The sequence below is a fragment of the Rhinatrema bivittatum genome, chromosome 15, assembly GCF_901001135.1.
Source record: "Rhinatrema bivittatum chromosome 15, aRhiBiv1.1, whole genome shotgun sequence".
NCBI classification, from domain to species: domain Eukaryota; kingdom Metazoa; phylum Chordata; class Amphibia; order Gymnophiona; family Rhinatrematidae; genus Rhinatrema; species Rhinatrema bivittatum.
This window is the reverse complement of record NC_042629.1, coordinates 50,732,329-50,750,346: the sequence shown is the minus strand read 5'-3', so window position 1 is coordinate 50,750,346 and position 18,018 is coordinate 50,732,329. Positions and strand designations below refer to the sequence as shown.

The 18,018-nt window shown below is 44.3% G+C and overlaps 1 protein-coding gene across 33 annotated transcripts in view; it reads left to right on the top strand.

Moving 5' to 3' along the window:
- ABI3BP (ABI family member 3 binding protein) overlaps positions 1–18,018 on the top strand; it is a 293,742-nt gene that overhangs the window by 243,175 nt on the left and 32,549 nt on the right. For all 33 annotated transcript variants that reach the window (XR_003852746.1, XM_029577766.1, XM_029577758.1 and 30 more), the window contains 6 exons: positions 3,358–3,453; positions 9,118–9,216; positions 11,205–11,333; positions 12,642–12,710; positions 13,738–13,947; positions 15,893–16,001. Coding sequence is in view for 32 of the 33 variants with exons in the window: in XM_029577766.1 (XP_029433626.1) it covers positions 3,358–3,453; positions 9,118–9,216; positions 11,205–11,333; positions 12,642–12,710; positions 13,738–13,947; positions 15,893–16,001 (712 nt within the window). In the remaining variant the exon portion in view is untranslated. The remainder of the gene's footprint in view (positions 1–3,357; positions 3,454–9,117; positions 9,217–11,204; positions 11,334–12,641; positions 12,711–13,737; positions 13,948–15,892; positions 16,002–18,018) is intronic.

Sequence of the window (18,018 nt, the reverse complement as noted above, 5' to 3'; positions counted from 1 at the left end):
TCCCATTTTTTCAATAAAAATCTCTCTCTTTTAGCTGTCAGTGTTAAAGCATTTATTTATAGCCCACAACAATTTTGGTGATCGAGATGGGACATGGAGTGAAAAGGTGGGAGGCAGCATGGCTTTCCTGGTTGGTGTATAAAGGCTTGTTCCTTGCCCTGCTTCCATGTACACAGAGCCCTTGTTTCTACCCCTTCCCCTCACATAGGGGACCCCATTTGATTTGGGCATTTACTATAACATACCAGCAGGTGAGAGAAATTGTGTTTATTGGGTTTAGGTTTTGTTTAGTTAAATGCTTGTATATTTTGATTAAGTACAATAGAGTTAACCTCAAGATGATCTAGAACACAGGGGTTCCATTGTTCGGTTGGTACAATCAGTTGCAGATACCTCTAGACCATTGGGAAGACACCCTCCCCTGCCAAGACAAGAAACAGGGGCAAGTATTTGAATAAGCCTAGGCATGAAGTTGGGTAGGATCTCAAACAAATTATACTAGTGCTATTAGTGTGAAGGACATCCAAATAGAAAATGAATTATTTGAATCCTTTTAAGTGTGGAAGTGTATGATTGCCTGTAGTGAATGAGGAATTATATGCTTAGTGTGAATGAATGATCTCTGGGTTTTTTTTAGCTGTTTATTGAAGTAGTAACACTTTGTTTTAAGCTTTCTGTTTTTCTTTTAAGTCTTTACAACATGAATTCAAGAAATCTCAGAAAAGGAATCCGAAACCAGTTTTACCTTTTCAAAATTAGCAAATTGCAAGCATACCTCTTGGCCCTGCCCTGGAATTCCCCTAGACTGCTCCTTTTTTAACTGTAAATGTGTGCGCAAGATCAAAGATATGTGCATATTTTTGATGTTCATAAATAGCATGTCTGCGAGTACAAGCTAGTTATGCATGTATATGCTAATTTTATGCACATAATGCCTTTGAAAATTCACTCCTTAGGGAGAAATGTTACTGATGTATAAATGATTTCACTTAGAAAATAAGTATTTATTAAACATCCAGCCTTCTATGCTTTGGTGTCCTATTTCATTGATGGTCCCTGAATCTGACTTCTATGCCATTGATAAAATCCTTGCTAGTGACAATATTACCTTTTTGATAACATGACGTAACTTTGTTGTTATATGCCCTACCATTAAAAATGCTCTAGGCGTGGAACAATCAGCAAGCAGTCACACACATGTAAAGACTAAAGTATTTTATCAGAAACCAATCCAAGAAACTTGCTTTCCCCACTGTCAAAACCCTGCTCCTATCTATACACCACATTAACTTCAGGCCCCAGTGCTGTGCATGCAATGTGCTTTTCAGGCCCGTTTTGCTTGTAGACCTGTTTTCCACATTGCAATATACTGTGCTCACTAAGTAGTATGTTCTTTAATCATTTTGATATTGAACTGACATTGCCTGCTTCTTTGGACTGGTTGTGTTGTCTTTTGTCTTTCACCTCTTCATCTGGGACTAATATACACGAACACTTGCAGAGTGGGCTTGGCAGCTCCAGTGTCCAGATGCTGTTTTTGTTTTTTGGTTTGTTTGTTTTTTTCAAGCATCATCTGGGACAGGTTCGCTTCCTGGCCTTTTGGACAGATCTTCATACCAACAGTCTCTAGGCCAACTGGTAACTTAGCCGTGAGCATGGTCCAAATTGAGAATCTCCTTGAATCCTGCATGCTCTGTAGTTCTCCCTCATTCGGAGGGGTTTGTGTGTTCGTTTATGTCATTTCTGTACCTGCAGAGTTGTGGCATGTGACAACCATCCATTTTTTTTCCATACGTGTTTGCCCCAATCATTGATATGCTGCATGAGGAGTCATTCTTTAACCCAGAATTATCAGGACAGTCTGGTCAGGAGGGGGTACCTCAAACCTTTCCAGTTTGTGTCTACTAATAGCTTTAGCAAAATCTCTTGCCAAGGCCCTGGAGATGAATCTTTATGCAACTAATTCTCTTACCTCTTCTAAAGGAGGAACCCTGCAAATAACTGAGCCTGAAACAGTCATCTAATGCCTTTAGGTACCTTAGAGCAACCCTGGCTAGGGAGTTAGGTTATATTTATGAAATGATAAAAATTCATTCTCCTGAGGGCTCCCTACGTCAAACACTATGTGATCCGGCTTGAGATGTTTTTGTGCAAAGTATCTTGCATAACATATTTGGGGGGAGGGAAGGAGTTTTATGCACTGATTAATCTTTTGCAGTCTCAAAATCAAACTGCCAAGCTCGTAAAATGACATCTTTATATTTTTTGAGGAGACCATAAAACAAATTCTCAGATAAACAAGGGATGAAGAGCAGTAGCATTATAATGAACGCAGTGCAGAGATGATGACAGGAACGTGAAAGGACGTGCGAATCCATTACGGAAGGCAGAGGAGAGACCTCTTGCTGTGATGAGAAAGGGGGCCATGGTTGTTATTGGGCTTCTCAGGAGAAATAAGTTTGAAGAGACGGTCAGAAAGGCATCAGGGAATAGTACAACGGATAACCAAAGACTAATGCAAATTTAGGAGGTATGGGAGAAAATCCCTGTCCTGCCTGGGTTTCCACAGATACTTTCAGCAAGCATGCATGACAAATCTCAAGGGTTGTACTCCTGGGCAGGCTCAGGGTACTGCGTGTTAATGACTGAAGCCACCTACCAAGCTGACCGTATTATTTGTATTTATACATAAGATGAAGAAAAATCAGGGCCTATGATGGAATTTATTAATTAATTTTATTATATGGAGGATTCTTCTCCTTCAGTTGGATCCTCTGAACCAAATTGTTGATTTTAGCTATGTTATAAACGTGTATTTCTATTAATAATTTACATTAGAGTGCTTATAGTTCAAAGAACTAAATGCAAATTTCTGTTTGACTTCAAATGCCCTCTTTGCTTTTCTTTGGGCATCTGGATACTTCCAGAAGGTTCTGCCTTTTCTTTTAAGACTTCAGGCCTGGCCCGTTTGTCAATCCAGGATGGCCAGAGTAGATGGTAAAAGACTATTATGAACCACTATTTATAGTTCAAGCAGGGAGAGCTGATCAGCTGAAGGAGCCTGATGGTGTAGACACATTTTAATATAGGATCAGCATTATCTTTTCCTTATAAGATACCTGACACAATACAAACTTGACTGCATAGGTATAGAATTATTGTGCAGAACTAATTTGTTCCCAGGATCCTTACTTTCAAGAATAGCTGTCTCTGTTGATAGTGAATGCCCAGCGAAGATTAGATAGATGAAGGGCTTCAGATTGTATAAATGAAAGGGGTTTGCTCTTTGCTTATTCTATTTTCTCTTCTTAAATAAATGATTTGCTCTGCACCAAGCATATTTTTCTTCATTCTCAGACGGACGGCTAGCAGGTCTGGACATCAGCAAGCTTCTGGGTGTCAGCAGGAATATGTCGATGGAGCCCAACGGTACAGGAAAACGGCCAGTGTCAGGTACAGTAGAGCCAGCAAGATGGTAACTCTGAGCGTGACTTAAATCCCCTTTCGGTCAAGGCCAAAACCCTTCCCAAACCTACACCTAGAAAGTTAAAACCTGTAGCGCTCCAATAACCTGCTAGGACATTATTGGCCGAATTTTAAAAGGGCCACGCGCACAAATATTGACACTTACGCCCGTTGCCGGGCCCTGCACGCGCATTTTCGAAAGGGACCCGCCCACACGCGTAAGTGCCAATACGCACACAATTGCCGGGCCCTGAAAAAGTGGGGGGCGTGGGCGGGGCGGGATGGAGGCCATTAGCTGCTGTCCCGGAGAAGCGCGAGCTTGCAGGCGGTCGACGCGCGCAAGTTGCTTCTGCTCCAGTGGAGCAGTAAGTAAACACATTAAAAAAATTATTTTACTTAGGAAGGGGGTAAGGCTCGGGGTGGAGAGGGGAAAGGGTAGGAAGGTTAGGCAGGGAGGGGGTAGGGAAGTTCCCTCCCAGTCCACTCTTTAATTGGAGCGGATTGGGAGGGAACTGGGGGAGGCCCGATTGCATCACCAGGCGTAATTTGGTAAAATTGCCACCCATGCGCATGCCCCCACACATATGCTTGCGGATTATAAAATCCAGTGCGCATGTGTGCGTGCGGCCCATGGATTTTATAACATGCGCGCGTCCATGTGCACACACCGGTAACCGCATTCACGTGGACGCGCGAGCACCTTTTAAAATCTATCCCTATCTGTTAGCCATGGCCCACATTAAACATTATTGCCTGATCAGTAATGGTGGCACTGTAACCTGTATCCAAGGCCAATTGACCTCGGGGTGAGATTTGTGGACAGCAATCTTTGAGCAATCCCCTGCTGCTGGTCATTCAAGCAGCGTTTGTCTTCTTTTCCAAGACATACAATACTTATACAGCAGAGGTCTAACGGATAAAAAAAAAAAAGGTGATGCTAGAACAACCAGGCATTCTGGTAAAGAAGGAAAACACAGGAATGGCATTGCTGGTAGATGTGTGAGTACCAAGCGACTATTCTGTGGAACGTATGGGGAAAGAGAAGACCCTCAAGTACTTAGAGGTGCAATCAGTGACCAAGAAAACGAGGCAGAAAGGTACAGAAATAATCCTAAATGTATTGGGTTCCACTAGCCTGATATGCTCCTGCACATATTGCATCCTTTGAAGTGCAGAAGGAAGTCTCTTTTGGCACAACGCAAATATTGAGAAGAGGATTAGCAGTGCATTTGAGAGACTGAGATCATTCCCAGTATACCTGGGCTTAAAGATGAGGTTCATTCCTGTGAAAGTTATTCCAAAACAAACCCATTCAGAGACACTTCCCCCCCCCCCCCCCCCCCCCCAAGATCATATCCAGCATGCCCTAGCTTACGAGTAAAGTTCATTCCTATCATTAGTACACGCAAAACCCAACCCATATGGAGACACTAGCCCTGGAGAAGACAGACTTGCCCAGCAGTATCAAAATAATGACAGCGTATCAACACATTCAGAAAGATACTTCGAAGTACCATTTAGGCTGAGAAATGGTACTTCCTCTATTCAGTGAAGGAACACAGAGGAGCTTGTGGCATTTATGGATCATATGATAGACATCTAGAAAGGTGGCTGTGAACCACTTAGTAAACTAAATCATCACAATTTTCCTTTTGCTATTGTCCATTACGCTCCTCTTAAGAAATGTGTGCCTCTCACGGATATAGGGAGGGAGTGCCCAAAAAAAAAAAAAAAAGAATTGGCAAGAAGAGTGAAAGAACAGCTAGGCAAAATGGAAGAAAATCACCAGGTATATTTTTGTATGGACCACTGGGCAGAGTGGATGCGCCAGCTGGATTTTTTAGCTGCCGTTAACTGCCGTGTTACAATGGGAATGGAGTTCATTTGCATTCTAGAAAGTGAGGAAGCCACAGGTGGAAGGAAGTGAATAGCTTGTGAGGAAACTAGAATTAAAATCAGTAACAGAGGGCTTTCCAAACCTGGCCTGGTGACCCCACAGCGAGCTGGGTTTTCAAGATGAATTGGAGCCTTGGTATTACTACGGCACTACACTCGAGCCTGTCCACCACTGCTCTGCACAGTATTTTGCTATGTGGTTGCTATCTTTTTATGATTGATTTTGATACGCTCCATGCAGATGGTCTAGAGTGCTGGAATAGATGTCTTGTCTTTCGATTGGCAGATGACCAATGTTCTGTCCACTTCGGCAGGCATTTATCTCACTAGTAAGGTTCTCTGAAAACAGAATGTTTGTCATAACCATTTTGGGACAACTTGAGTGCCTGGAGGGTGGGGGGTGTCGGGGGCCCCCTTGTTTTGCCTTAGATCCGCCGTTCTCACCACCAGATACGTCCTCTGCCAGTTATTATTCAATCGGAGTTTCTGGCAGATGAAACAAAATGGCCTATTTGTATGACATCTTGTTAAGAAAAATGTGCTTTTGATTCCAGTTGGCTATTAAGCTTTTGTGCAATTTATTGAAGTCTTCCAATGACTAATGAACTGTTTGTATTCTCTGAACCTAGGGAACACATTGGCCCAAAATAACTTGGCAAGAGAAAGATTAGCCATGTTAATTTGTGTGTTGTAAGGATTGTTTGTTTTCCTATAGTTTTGCCTCTCAAACATTCAGAATGGATCGAGTTGTTCTTCTCAAATTATTAATGAAAGCTTGATTCAAGGAATTGCTGTCTACAAGGAGATAATGAGGATTGTACCCTAGAAACGTTAGTGAAGAGAAATCATTTGGGTTGTTTTTTTTGTAAACAAATTGGGAATGTGATGTATCCAACTTCCCAAATCCTGGATATTAATTTGCTTCCTAAAGAGAGATTTAAACTTGTGTCCAGTCCTGTGGTTTAAAATGGAAAGTTTTTAACTGCTGTGCATTGTGGAAGGGACATGGCCTACCTACATTGTTAAATAAAACAGGCCTATGTGCTACGGTGTGTCGTGACACACCCGTGTCACCAAGCACATGCAGGTGTGTCACCACACTTCCCGGTCCCCCGCTGACCCAGCTGCTCCCCCTGCCCCCCCAGCGAAATAGGAACTCATCCTCCGCCCGGGCTTAAAATGCCGATAGCCCAGGAGGAACGCAGCAGGAGAGCTGGAGTCGGCGACACCAGCAGGGTCTCTTCTTCCTGCCCCTCCCCCGCGGTCTGGAAGAGGAAATGGCATGCAGCAGCTGCGCGTGCAGGAAGAAGAGACCATGCTAGTGTGTGCAGCATCGGCCTGAAGACTAGAGGCGTGGCCTGAAGAAGAGCAGCGCAGCGCGGAACTAAAGAGGAGTAACCTCGGCCCCCGCAGCCGATGGGACTCTGTTCTCGAGGCTGCGAGGGCTGGAAGTGGAGGAGGCTGCTACTGTCGCTAGTTCAGTGGGGGCAGTGAGAGAGTGCTAGTTTGGTGGGGGGGGGGGGGAGAGAGTGAGTTAGTGAGCAAGCATATGCGTTTGAGATCCTGTGTGTGTGTGTGACAGCATGTATGTAAGTGTGTGATTGAAAACCTCTTTGTGTGGAAGAGAGTGTGTATGTGATTGAGAGCTTGTGTGCGAATGAGATCCTTTGGTTGTGAGAGAGATAACATGAATGTAAGTGTATGATTGAGAACCTTTGTGTGCGAGAGAGCATGTGTATGTATGATTAAGAGCCTGTGTGTATAAGTGAGAGAGAGAGAGCATGTGTGTCTGTGTGTGACTGAGAGCCGGTGTAGGTGAGAGAAAGAGTGAGCATGTGTAAGTGTGTGAATGAGTCTGTGTGTGAGAGAAAGAGATAGCTTGTATGTAAGTGTGTGATTGAAAGCCTGTCTGTGTGTAATTGTGAAAAGACAGACAGCATGTGTATAAATGTGTGATTAAGAGCCTATATAAGTGAGAGAGAAAAAGCATGTATGTGACAGAGAGAGGAGAAAGTTTTATAAGCAAACCATCCCTCTTCCTGCAAATTCAAAACAATCTCAGGGCACCTGGATATCAAACGTTCACAGGTATGCAGAGTAAAGCATTTTTTTTATCCTTATTTTTCATTATTGGGTCTTTTTATCTGCTATATTGAAAAATTTTATTGGAGTCTGCAAATTTTTTATATGAGTTTTTCATTATTGGATATTCCATTCATCAGCCGTTTTGAAATAATCTGTTCTTTTTGTTAGTCTGGTTTTACTGCTATTGATTTTATATTTCTTGATTTGTTTTATGAGGACTGGTGATGTTTCTCTTTTTCCTTTGTTACACTGCATATATTCTCTCTGTCCAGTTCAGTTTTTGTCTGCATGCTTCTAGTTATGCTTTATGGTCTCTTTATTCTTTGTTAGGTGAGGGTCAGCACATGTGATTCAGGTGAGGTATTCTGTTGGCTTGTAATTTCTGTGCAGGGCTCTATAGCAGCCTGGCTTGGTCCGTTTTCCCAATAGAAGGTGTATTGGTGTCTTAAGGCCTGGTGTAATATTTTCAGTGTTGCCTTTTCTTAGGTAAGGTGGTTACTGTTAAGTGCTGGAAATTGGTGTTTTGGTATGGGATGTTTACTAATGATGCAATTTCTATTCAGATAGAGTACTTGTCTTTCCCTTGTGTCATTCTTAACAATAAAAATAATACTGGACCTTAATTTTTTTTATTTCCGCTGTGAATTGTAATGAGCAGTGTGCCACACATGTGAGCGTGGTCTGTCAGGTGTGTCACGATGGGAAAAAGGTTGAGATTCACTGCGCTAAACCATGGGGTAGATATGTTAACCACACTCACCACACAGGTAGTTGTGCTCCGATTACTGCTGCGGGAAAAGGTATCCACAGAGTTGCTCTTGTTTGTTCACTTTTTCTGGTCAAATAATCATAGTTTTGAAAATCCAAGGCCACGTACATTATTTCCTCCCCCTGATCTTAACCCTGCCCTCAGGAACGCTGCTAAGCAATGTGGGTAAAATGTAACCCGCTGTCTGTGTGCAATTTCATCTGGATCGAGGGAGGGATTTTCAAAAGGAACCCATTTCTGTGGGTAGAAGTTTCTTTGGTTATTACCCGCTGAGTGTTCAGAGTGAATCGGGAGACCCTGCTCCGTTTTCAGTTCATCTCTAGAAAATCTGAAAAGCCTGCGGTTGGTTTATACTACCAGAAGAAAAGGAGCTTTAATATCTCTGAACATCTTGCTATAACTTGCTGCCTCTGAAATAGATGCATAGGGAAGGGAATTTTCAAAGGGGGGGACTCCTGAGGGTGAAACTGTGCTCTTCCCACAGAAATGACCCTTTTGAAAATTGCTCAGCCCAAAACGCATGGAAAATTCCGTGCATAGTGAAGGGGTGTTCTGTGGGGGTGGAGTCTGTGAAAGGTTTGGATTTATATGCATGCTTTTTTGCATTTGACAAGCATACATGTAAATTCTCTCTGAAAAACTCCCCGCGAAGATTAACAGCTGTAACTTGCGCGAAGCGTTTTCCAAGTTGATAATTTTCAAAGTGAACCTGTGCACGTACATTTTGGTGTAATTTGTGTCACGGCCTGCCAATTTATGCAGGCTGTTGAAAAAGAGCTCCTTTAATTTCTATGCTCATTATCATGCTTGCGTTTTGTGTAGGGAATGTATGAACCTGGACTTTTTTTTTTTATTTTAATGGTAGAATTAATCGTTTAACTAGGATGTCCTGTATCATTTAGTGCCGTCATCACCCCATCGCATGCAGCTACCTCCTGTCCGGCCAACCTATATGCGAAGACGACCTTTCAACAACATGACTGGTAGGCCAGGAAGTCCAGGTAAGTTTGCCAGCTTTAACAAAATAATTATCTATTAATGTACATCTGAATGTTTAAGATAAATATATATTAGTTTATGAATGATATAAAGAAGTCCATTCCTACATGTGGGGCAAGTTAAATTAATGAGCCCCGATGCTGGATTTTTGTGATCCTGGCACCAGCTCTCTGGATTAACAAAACAATGATCGGGTAAATTGCTGAACTGGCTCAGAGAGATTTAAGGGAATAAAAATCTCTTATTGGTTAGGAAATTTTAAAATCATCCTCTCTGTGACCATCAGACTGCCTCCATATCCAAACCTTCTTTCTTTTCTTTGAACCACCTCTTGGCAGACTGGTAAATATCGAACCCACAACCCTTGAATTCAGTAATCCAGAGTATCTCACAATGGCCTATATATTGTAGCCTTTATTCTTCAGGGGCATCAACAGTCAATCAGCAATAAAAGACACAAAAGGATGAGTCACGGACTCCACAGCAGAGAGGTTTAACTGCAGAAACAAAAAGGACCCTATCTTTTCTTTTAGCAGTGCATTAAGATCGGATTCTCTTCTCCCAACAAACCACACACAAACTCACTCTTCAAGTTCATCCGTTCTCACTGAGTCTGTCGTTTCCTGTTACCAAAATGGGCCCTTTTTAAGAGCAAAGGCCCCCGGTACCAATTCCTCTAGGAGAACAACTAATGGTTATGGGTTATGTCCAAATTAATTTAAAAGAAAAATTTCACATCAGACCACAACTTCCCTTTTTCTTATTTTATTGTGAAAAATATCAAAAGAGAGCCAGGGGCAATCCCTAAAGCTGTTCTGAATCTCCAAGCACTTACAATCAGTTATATACATCATATTTTGTTGAATACTTATCAAAACCAAACAACATGTTGCAATGTCCCTATTCCCTTGCATCATATTCTAATGTTCAGTTGCTATGCCCCTAACCAATCATGGGTCCGGTCTACCATTCCCAGCCCAACCATCTATTTCTCAGTTTACATCATAATGCCATAGCAGGTCCCATGTATCCCTAATTAGCCTTCTTACGCCTCAAAGTCACGTATCCCTTATGCCTCCATTTTGTAGAAGGCATCATGTGACATTGTTTTCTTCATCTCAACTTAAATCATGTTTTTCATCCCTCAAAAACAGGAAGCTTTGCCGTTTCATTCTAGCTAGGCTCCCAACGCAAATCTAAAATTGCTCTAGGTTCCAGACAGTATGATTTCAGCATTATATCCTAAGCCAGCAGCATGTAGAAACAGCATTCTTAGCCTCACTTAAAAACTTTTCCCACTGTGACACTCATCTAGCTGGCCTAATTAGAGATCCAAGAATCTCAGAGGTCCCAAATTGAGGACCTCTTAAAACTAATTCTACAAGTCCTTCCGGAAAGGAAATTTTTAGAGAAAAACGAAGGACTTCTTGTATGTAGTTGTGTCTGTGCCTCCTCCCAGGTAGCACTAGGCTAATGACTCCAAGTTATTGCTTTGGCCCTTCAGCATACATTGAAATAGTCGGCCCTCACAGGTATCCCCAGAACCCAGGACTGCTCCTGACCCTATGGACTCCAAACTCAGGATGGCACAAATGCTTTTTGCCAAGACAGAAGCCAGGCTTCTATACACAGGGCATGCTCCCCCTAGAGGTCATCGCTCTACACAGTTTAAGAGTAGGCAAACAGTGCTGTCCTGTTCTTCAAAACCATCCACCCATAATAGTAGAGGTCAAGTGCGACATTGGGGAAAGGTTTAAGGATACAATTTCTCTTGGCATAGGGATTAGAATTTAGGACCTGAGCCACATATGTTTTTTGGGTTTTTTTTGGCTTTTTTTTACAAAGATAATTGAGAAGCGCTAGTACCCTAAATTGTCTGTGTAGTTTAGTGTTAGAGCACAGAGCTGTAAGGGCAGCACAACACAGAAGTTCTCTGGGAAATGCTATTGTCTGTTTTCTTTAAACTCAATAAATGTTTTATTACTATCAGGGACTGCCCTCATACCCCGCGGCACATCTTTCATGAGATTTACGGCCAAGCCAACCCAGTTTTCTGTGAGTCAGAAGACCCAGGTGCCCAAAAAACAACCAACCCTTTCATATCCTGAGTGGGAAGAAGGTAAGCGCGCCTGTGCCGCCTCCATTTCCTCGTGCGGCGATAGATGCTGTGTGCATGGAAAGCATCGCGTTGTGCTCGGCAGGGTTTCGGTTAGTCCTAACAAATCTTACGCAGAAAGAGAGTGAATCTCCTTATTCAGCTGGAATCTTTTCCTGTTCCCTTCCCCCTCCCCCCACCCCCCCTAGGATGTCCGCACCACTTGTTCCACCCTGCCTCCCTCCCCTTCCACCGCCATACTTTCAGTATTCCCCCTCCCCTCACTCCCCTCCCCTGACCTCCACCTGCTCACTCCAGCTCCCAACCTCCCGATTTGCCACAGCGCTCTCCGCTGCACCCCTCCTCCTTCCAAAGGCCCTGATGTTCCTTCTGTTCCCTGCAGCCCCCTTTACTCCTCTTACCCCCCTGTGTCCAGCTGCCGGCTTCAGCTTCTCTTCTTCAGCTGCCAGGGCCTGGAGCGTAGGTACAAAACAAGCTCCATATTCAGCCATAGGCAGCCCGAGTAAAGCAGCCGGATAAACATATATCCAGATAACTTGAACTGGATATTGAGCGATGCAATTCAGCCATTGAATATATCTGGATAAATCAAAGTTATCTAGATGACTTTAGGTCTGCTCCGCGGCATGACCGGACTTACCCGGATAACGCCGAGTATCGGCATTATCTGGATGGTTCAGCCTGACCCCAGAATCCCCTCCTCCCCAGAGCAACTCAAGATTAAGATTTTATAGAGCTAACAACTTAGCCAGATAAGCCAAAGCCAATGGAATTCAAAAACTGCCATTTTGTCCAGGTAAGGCCCGAGCGTAGCCAGACAAACTGAATGTGGAGCTCAATATATTTTCTGCTCCATACTTGTCATACTTTTGCTGTTTGAGTTTTCTCCACGCTCTGCTTGAAATCCTTTGTCTCTCACATGATCTCGTTGAAGTTCAGCCCAGGGGTAGCCCTGGAGCAGCCCTCCATGCTCGGGGACGGGCCTGTCTGGGGCTTTAAGGGAGAGGAACGTTAAAACCTTTAGTTGTATCAAGGCTTTCCGGTCCTAAGAGGCACTTGAGATGCTGGACCTGAATTAGGTCCAACACTAATGTGGAGTTCAGTCATTTAGGTCTATTTATTCTTTGGTTTTGGCAGTATGCGCGTCTCGGTTTTCTGTTTCTCAGCCAAACTGCTGTCAGGACAAAAACCAAAAGTGGCAGACGTTGCCTGTATTTTACTGTCTCAGTCATTGCAAGGCCATTTTATGATCTCTGAATGTGATGCCAGGGCATTTCTTACCTCAGCGGTGCACCTCTTATGCTTCCTCAGCTAACGACACAGTCTTCAATCCCAAACCCAAGGCTGAGCTTGATCCTCTGGGCAAAACCAGGTTTACAGGTAAGTCATGGAAAGGTCCGACTTTTCTTTTTTTCCCCCAAAGAAATCATATATTTGTTTATTCAAAAATTCATTTTTTGCAGCATCAGCCTTAAGCAATGAAGTAACATTGAAATATTTTTGTTGTACAAATTTTTTATTTTTTTTTTAATGGAAGCATCTCTAGAGTTCTCCTCCCTCTTGGCAGTAAATCTTGCTCTCAGGGCTGGTGCAAGCATATTTGGCGTGTCGGAGAACACAACACACACATACACAACACACCCCGACTTAACTCCTGGCAGCCGTGGCTCCAGCACACGGCTCCCCATCTTTGATGGTGTTGGCTCTGGGACAGCACTGCGGCAGGCCTTACACTGGCAGGGGTTTGCTGCCCCCCCACAAACCCTGGTGCTCCAGGTGACCACCCAGTTTGCCTAATGGAAGCACCGGTCCCGCTTGCTCCCCAGCAGTTGTGAATGTGGCTTGCTTTAACCTGCATGCATCGGGCAGGAACGCCGTAGAACCAAGCGCTGTCTTGCATTGATATTAAATTGCTGGTATCATATCTTATGTTTATATGGCCATTAACAACTAGAGAGTAAGTGGCATCCAATTTCATCCCCTACCAGTTTCATCAAAATTCAAATGTACAGTCCATAAATAGGCTGCAGAAGCTTCAATGAAAACAAACAAACAAACAAAAAAAAAGGTTCCAATTTTCTGTTTGCAAATACAAATCATTTATCTTATGAGTCACTCAGTGGCGCCATCAGTGCCCCAAATTTATTATTCAATTTTGCTGTTGCTGCAAATGTAGCCAGATGGTAATAGAACAATTATAATTTAAAAACAAAACATATGACAAGAGAGTAACACAGATCCTTTTTTCAATAAGGAAACATGATATGAAAACAAGAGAGGACTTGAACAAAGGTTGATGTACTATCTGAGCCTGCATTTTACAAGAAAACTCTCTACTCTGAATGGTCATTTTAACTTATTTAGAGATAACGTTAACTGTTTCCTAAACTTCTTGTGATGCTTCTAGCTCCCCATGTGAAGTATATGAGAAAAGAAGAAACGGTGCCTTGTTCCATTACGGAATCGCTCAAGCACTTCCCGAACGAGGAGTCGGGCAACCAGGACATCACTAGTGCGCCACAGAATCCGCCCTCCAACCTTACTGTCGTGACAGTCGAGGGCTGTCCATCCTTCGTCATACTGGACTGGGAGCAACCGGACAACGACACAGTCACTGGTCAGTCCTGTCTGTATTTTTCTCGTGGGGGGGGGGGGAAGCACCTGGCTCCAGGTCTTGAGGAACAGCTGAGCCCACCCTGGGTCTTTCGAACTGTTTCAAAATCTTGTGTACTGAGAAACTCCCGGAAAACTCTGAGGCAAGAGTGGAAACCCCGAGACTGACTTGCTCATTCCTCATAGCCCAGAGCCAGATGCTCACACAATAACAGTAATAAAATATTATTTTTTCCCTGTTCACTTACATCATTACACAGCATATTTCTTCAGTGGCCCAGTGTATGACGGGCTGCAATAGTTTTTGTGACCACCACAATGATAAACCCCCAATTTTGCATCCAGAGAGCCTTTGTGCAGGGTCACAGGAAACTGAATGCCAACCGTACTTCATGGGGAGAATGGCTGGTGGCAGATTGCTACCATAAGAAAGCCTGCATCTCATAACACAGTGTTTTCAACAGCCGTTTTGGAGAAGGCCAGATGTGTTTCTCCAACACAGAAGCTGCGTTTCAGATAAGGGGGAATGGTTCATACTTACAAATGCTTTAAAGTTCATCTTAAGTTAATGCCTCGGACATAGTTGAGCTGTGCTCTAATTTAAGAAGTCAGATGTGATTGAAGTGAAGGAATGGATTGAAGTGAAGGAATGGATGGCCGGCGCCATCTTGTGCTCCTGCCATGTGACAGGGGCTGACCAATGGCACCGGTAGCCCCTGTGACATAGTAAGGGCACTGGGGCTACCGGTGCCCTTACTATGTCGGCCCCTGTGACATACCGAGGGCAAAGGCTATCAGCGCCATTTTGAATACTGGCAGCCAACGGCCCAAGTGCAGGAGGTTCGCTCCAGGACCCCTGCTGGACCACCAGGGACTTTTGGCAAGTCTTGTGGGGGTCAGGAGGGTCCCCCAAGACTTGCCAAAAGTCTCTGGTGGTCCAGAGGGGGTCCGGGAGCGATCTGCACTCGGACCGTCGGCTGCCAGTAATCAAAATGGCGCCAATAGCCTTTGCCCTTACTATGTCACAGGGGCTACCGGTGCCATTGGTCAGCCCCTGTCACATGGTAGGAGCACAAGATGGCACTGGCCATCCGTTGCTCCTACCATGTGACAGTTCGAACATTCCAGGCCGGCTAACATTCCAGGCAGCCGGCCTGGAATGTTAGCCGCTGGGTTTCACCTTGCGTCTGCTGCCTCCGCTGACCCCCTGCTGTGCTCCCCTCGACTGATACTTATCCGGCTAAGTAGTGGTGACCTGCGGCAGATACCCAGATAGGTCAATAATGATCTGCAAAGTATATTGGTCAATTTAAAAAAAAAAAAAATTGTTTCTGTTTAATCAATTTTAAGTGCCAGTGTAGTAGCGCTGGAAACTTAACTCCATCTCTGACCTGGCGTTAAGTTTCCGGCGCTAAGAAAATGACAGCCGGCCCAAGGCACTGCTTTGCAGCGGGGAGTAATACTTAATGCCCTCGTTTGCTTGGGATTTTCCATGCAAGGGTGCCAAGCATTACTCCCATTTTTAGAAAACTCATTTTGTGAACGTAAAACTTCTTGCTGCATCGGCAGTAAAGTTTACCCTCACAAAACGAGCGCTGGAATTGCAGGCAGTGTGGTGAGTCGGCCCCTGTGTCTATAAACTGGGGAATGTGCTGTGCCGACTGTGTGCAGGCATCACGGGCAGAGGAGTGAATGCAGGGGGAACAACAGAAGGCTGGAACTCAGAGGTGGCTTTCTCAGGAGTCAGGACAGGGTGTGCTCACGATAAGAGGACTCACCTATGAACTCTCCCCTCCCCCCCCCCCATTAAAAAAAAAGCATGAAAGGAAACTTAGGAATAAGACCCAATAGTCCATAAACTGGCAGGCTGAATATGCTGAGGAGTCAGCGATTAGAGCGAAAATGTACGAGCACGTTCAGTAAAATGATGACTGTTTGTGACGTTTCAGAATATGAAGTTATATCAAAAGAAAACGGAGGGCCTTTTGGAAAGGATCAGTCCATATTAAGAACAAATCAGACGCACTCCACAGTAGAAAACCTGAAACCAGATACAAGGTAAAGTCTGCCACAAGTTTTGAGAGGATTCTGTCCACTATTCGTGGGGTTGTAATCGGATACCAAACTCCCAAGCACCGGGAGTTTATTTTTCTCTTCAGGACTGGTGGCATCTGCTGCATTGTGCTTGGAGGGGGTCCTGAACCAGTTATGTTTCACCGTGCGCTGTAAGCAGCTGCAAGTCCCATTCTGGGAAAAAAAAGCAGCGTAGAAATAGAAATAGAAGGCGTGCAGGTAGCAGTGCAGATCCAGGGGTGAATGCACCGTGGGAAGAAATGCTCAGAAAACCTGCAGCATCTTCCAAACATGAACCTAACCAGGATTTTAAGGGGATACATCTGTGGATACAGAACCTCATCTGAATATTAAATTGGATGCCTAAACAGGGTGTACAGTTAGATATCGCCACAGTAAGTGATGGAAGTTTTGAACGGCTGTCATTTAAACTGCGCTCTCAGCACATCCATGCCAGAGGCTGTGCCCCTATACTGTCCACTTTTCAGGGGGGTCTGCGTTTAGCCGTCCAACTCCAGTAAGGCGCTTCTGGATGTAAGAGGGGTGTTTTAATTCCCTTCAGTGCTTGCCTGGTCCATCTAGATGCGGGTCTATATATTTTCCTTACACGGCTTGTAAACGTGTGAGCTTAGCCCTAGATCAGATCAAGCCTGGATGATGCAGTCCACATTATTTACAACTCTCAGTCAGACAAGATCACCAAATTAGTAAGGGGGAGCAGAGTTGCCAGGTATTGTACAGCTCCCAGAATGATTCGTCAGGGATGGTGAGAGGGATTTGTGGTGTGGTACTGTGCTTTAAGTCCTGTTTCCACTTCGCTCATGAATGAAATGAAGGAATATATAGGGGGAGCGCATGGGCTGCGAGTTCCTATGTCACAGGATAAAGATATCCCACTATCTACCACCAAGTCCTTTTATTATTAAGTTGTTTTCCAGCCAGATAGTGGGAAATCTTATTGTAAATCCCATAAGGGGAGAAGAATGACTCCCTTTACATATATATATATATATATATATATATATATATATATATTCATTCCATAACATTTTTGGGTATGTTATAGACTTGGTATTAGTCTCATGTTGTAGTTTTAGCTGAGTTTCCATATTGACCCATAATATTTTTTGAAGTAAGAGAATTGGGACTTTTTAAATTAACATTATTTAATATTAGTCTCGCTCCATGATTTGAAGTGGATTGCCATTTTGATTTTACTATGCGCACACACACACACACTCACTCATATGCACGCACACACACACTCACTCATATACACACAGTCACTCATATGCACGCACACACACACTCACTCATACTCATATACACACACACACACACACTCATACAGACACTTACACACACACTCATACAGACACACACACACACTCATACAGACACACACACACACTCATACAGACACTTACACACACACTCATACAGACACTTACCCACCTTTGTATACGTCCCCATTACTTGTGTGAGTGCAGTAGGAGCAGGAGACATCCCTCCCTGCACTTCCATAGAGTCAGACAAATCTTCATGCATTCATAGTTTCAGCAAGCGTGCAGTTATGAACACTTGAAACTGAATATCGAAGTCAGGTCATCCATGGGAGGGAGCGCCCACTTCACAGAGACGCGCTGACCGGTGACGGTTCCCGTTATTTCTTCCTGAGAAGTCTCGGATGAGCACGCTCGGAAGGGACTCCCTGCCAGCACGGCCATATCTGTTCAGAACCGCACGTCTGCATTATGATGAAGATTTACTGAACGCGGCATCAGGGCCGGCAGAGCTCCACTAGGCCTGGACCTAGGGCACCGACCATTAGGGAGCCCGGGCAGCCCCACATGGCTTGCGCCTCCTAATGGGGGAGGCGGTACGACCGGGCAGGGGGGGGGGGTAGTGGGCGCAAGGCAGGAAGGTGCCCTTGCCCCGGCCCTGCACAGCACATACGTTATGCGCCGAATGAAATCATAAATCGACACTGCATCCCTAACCG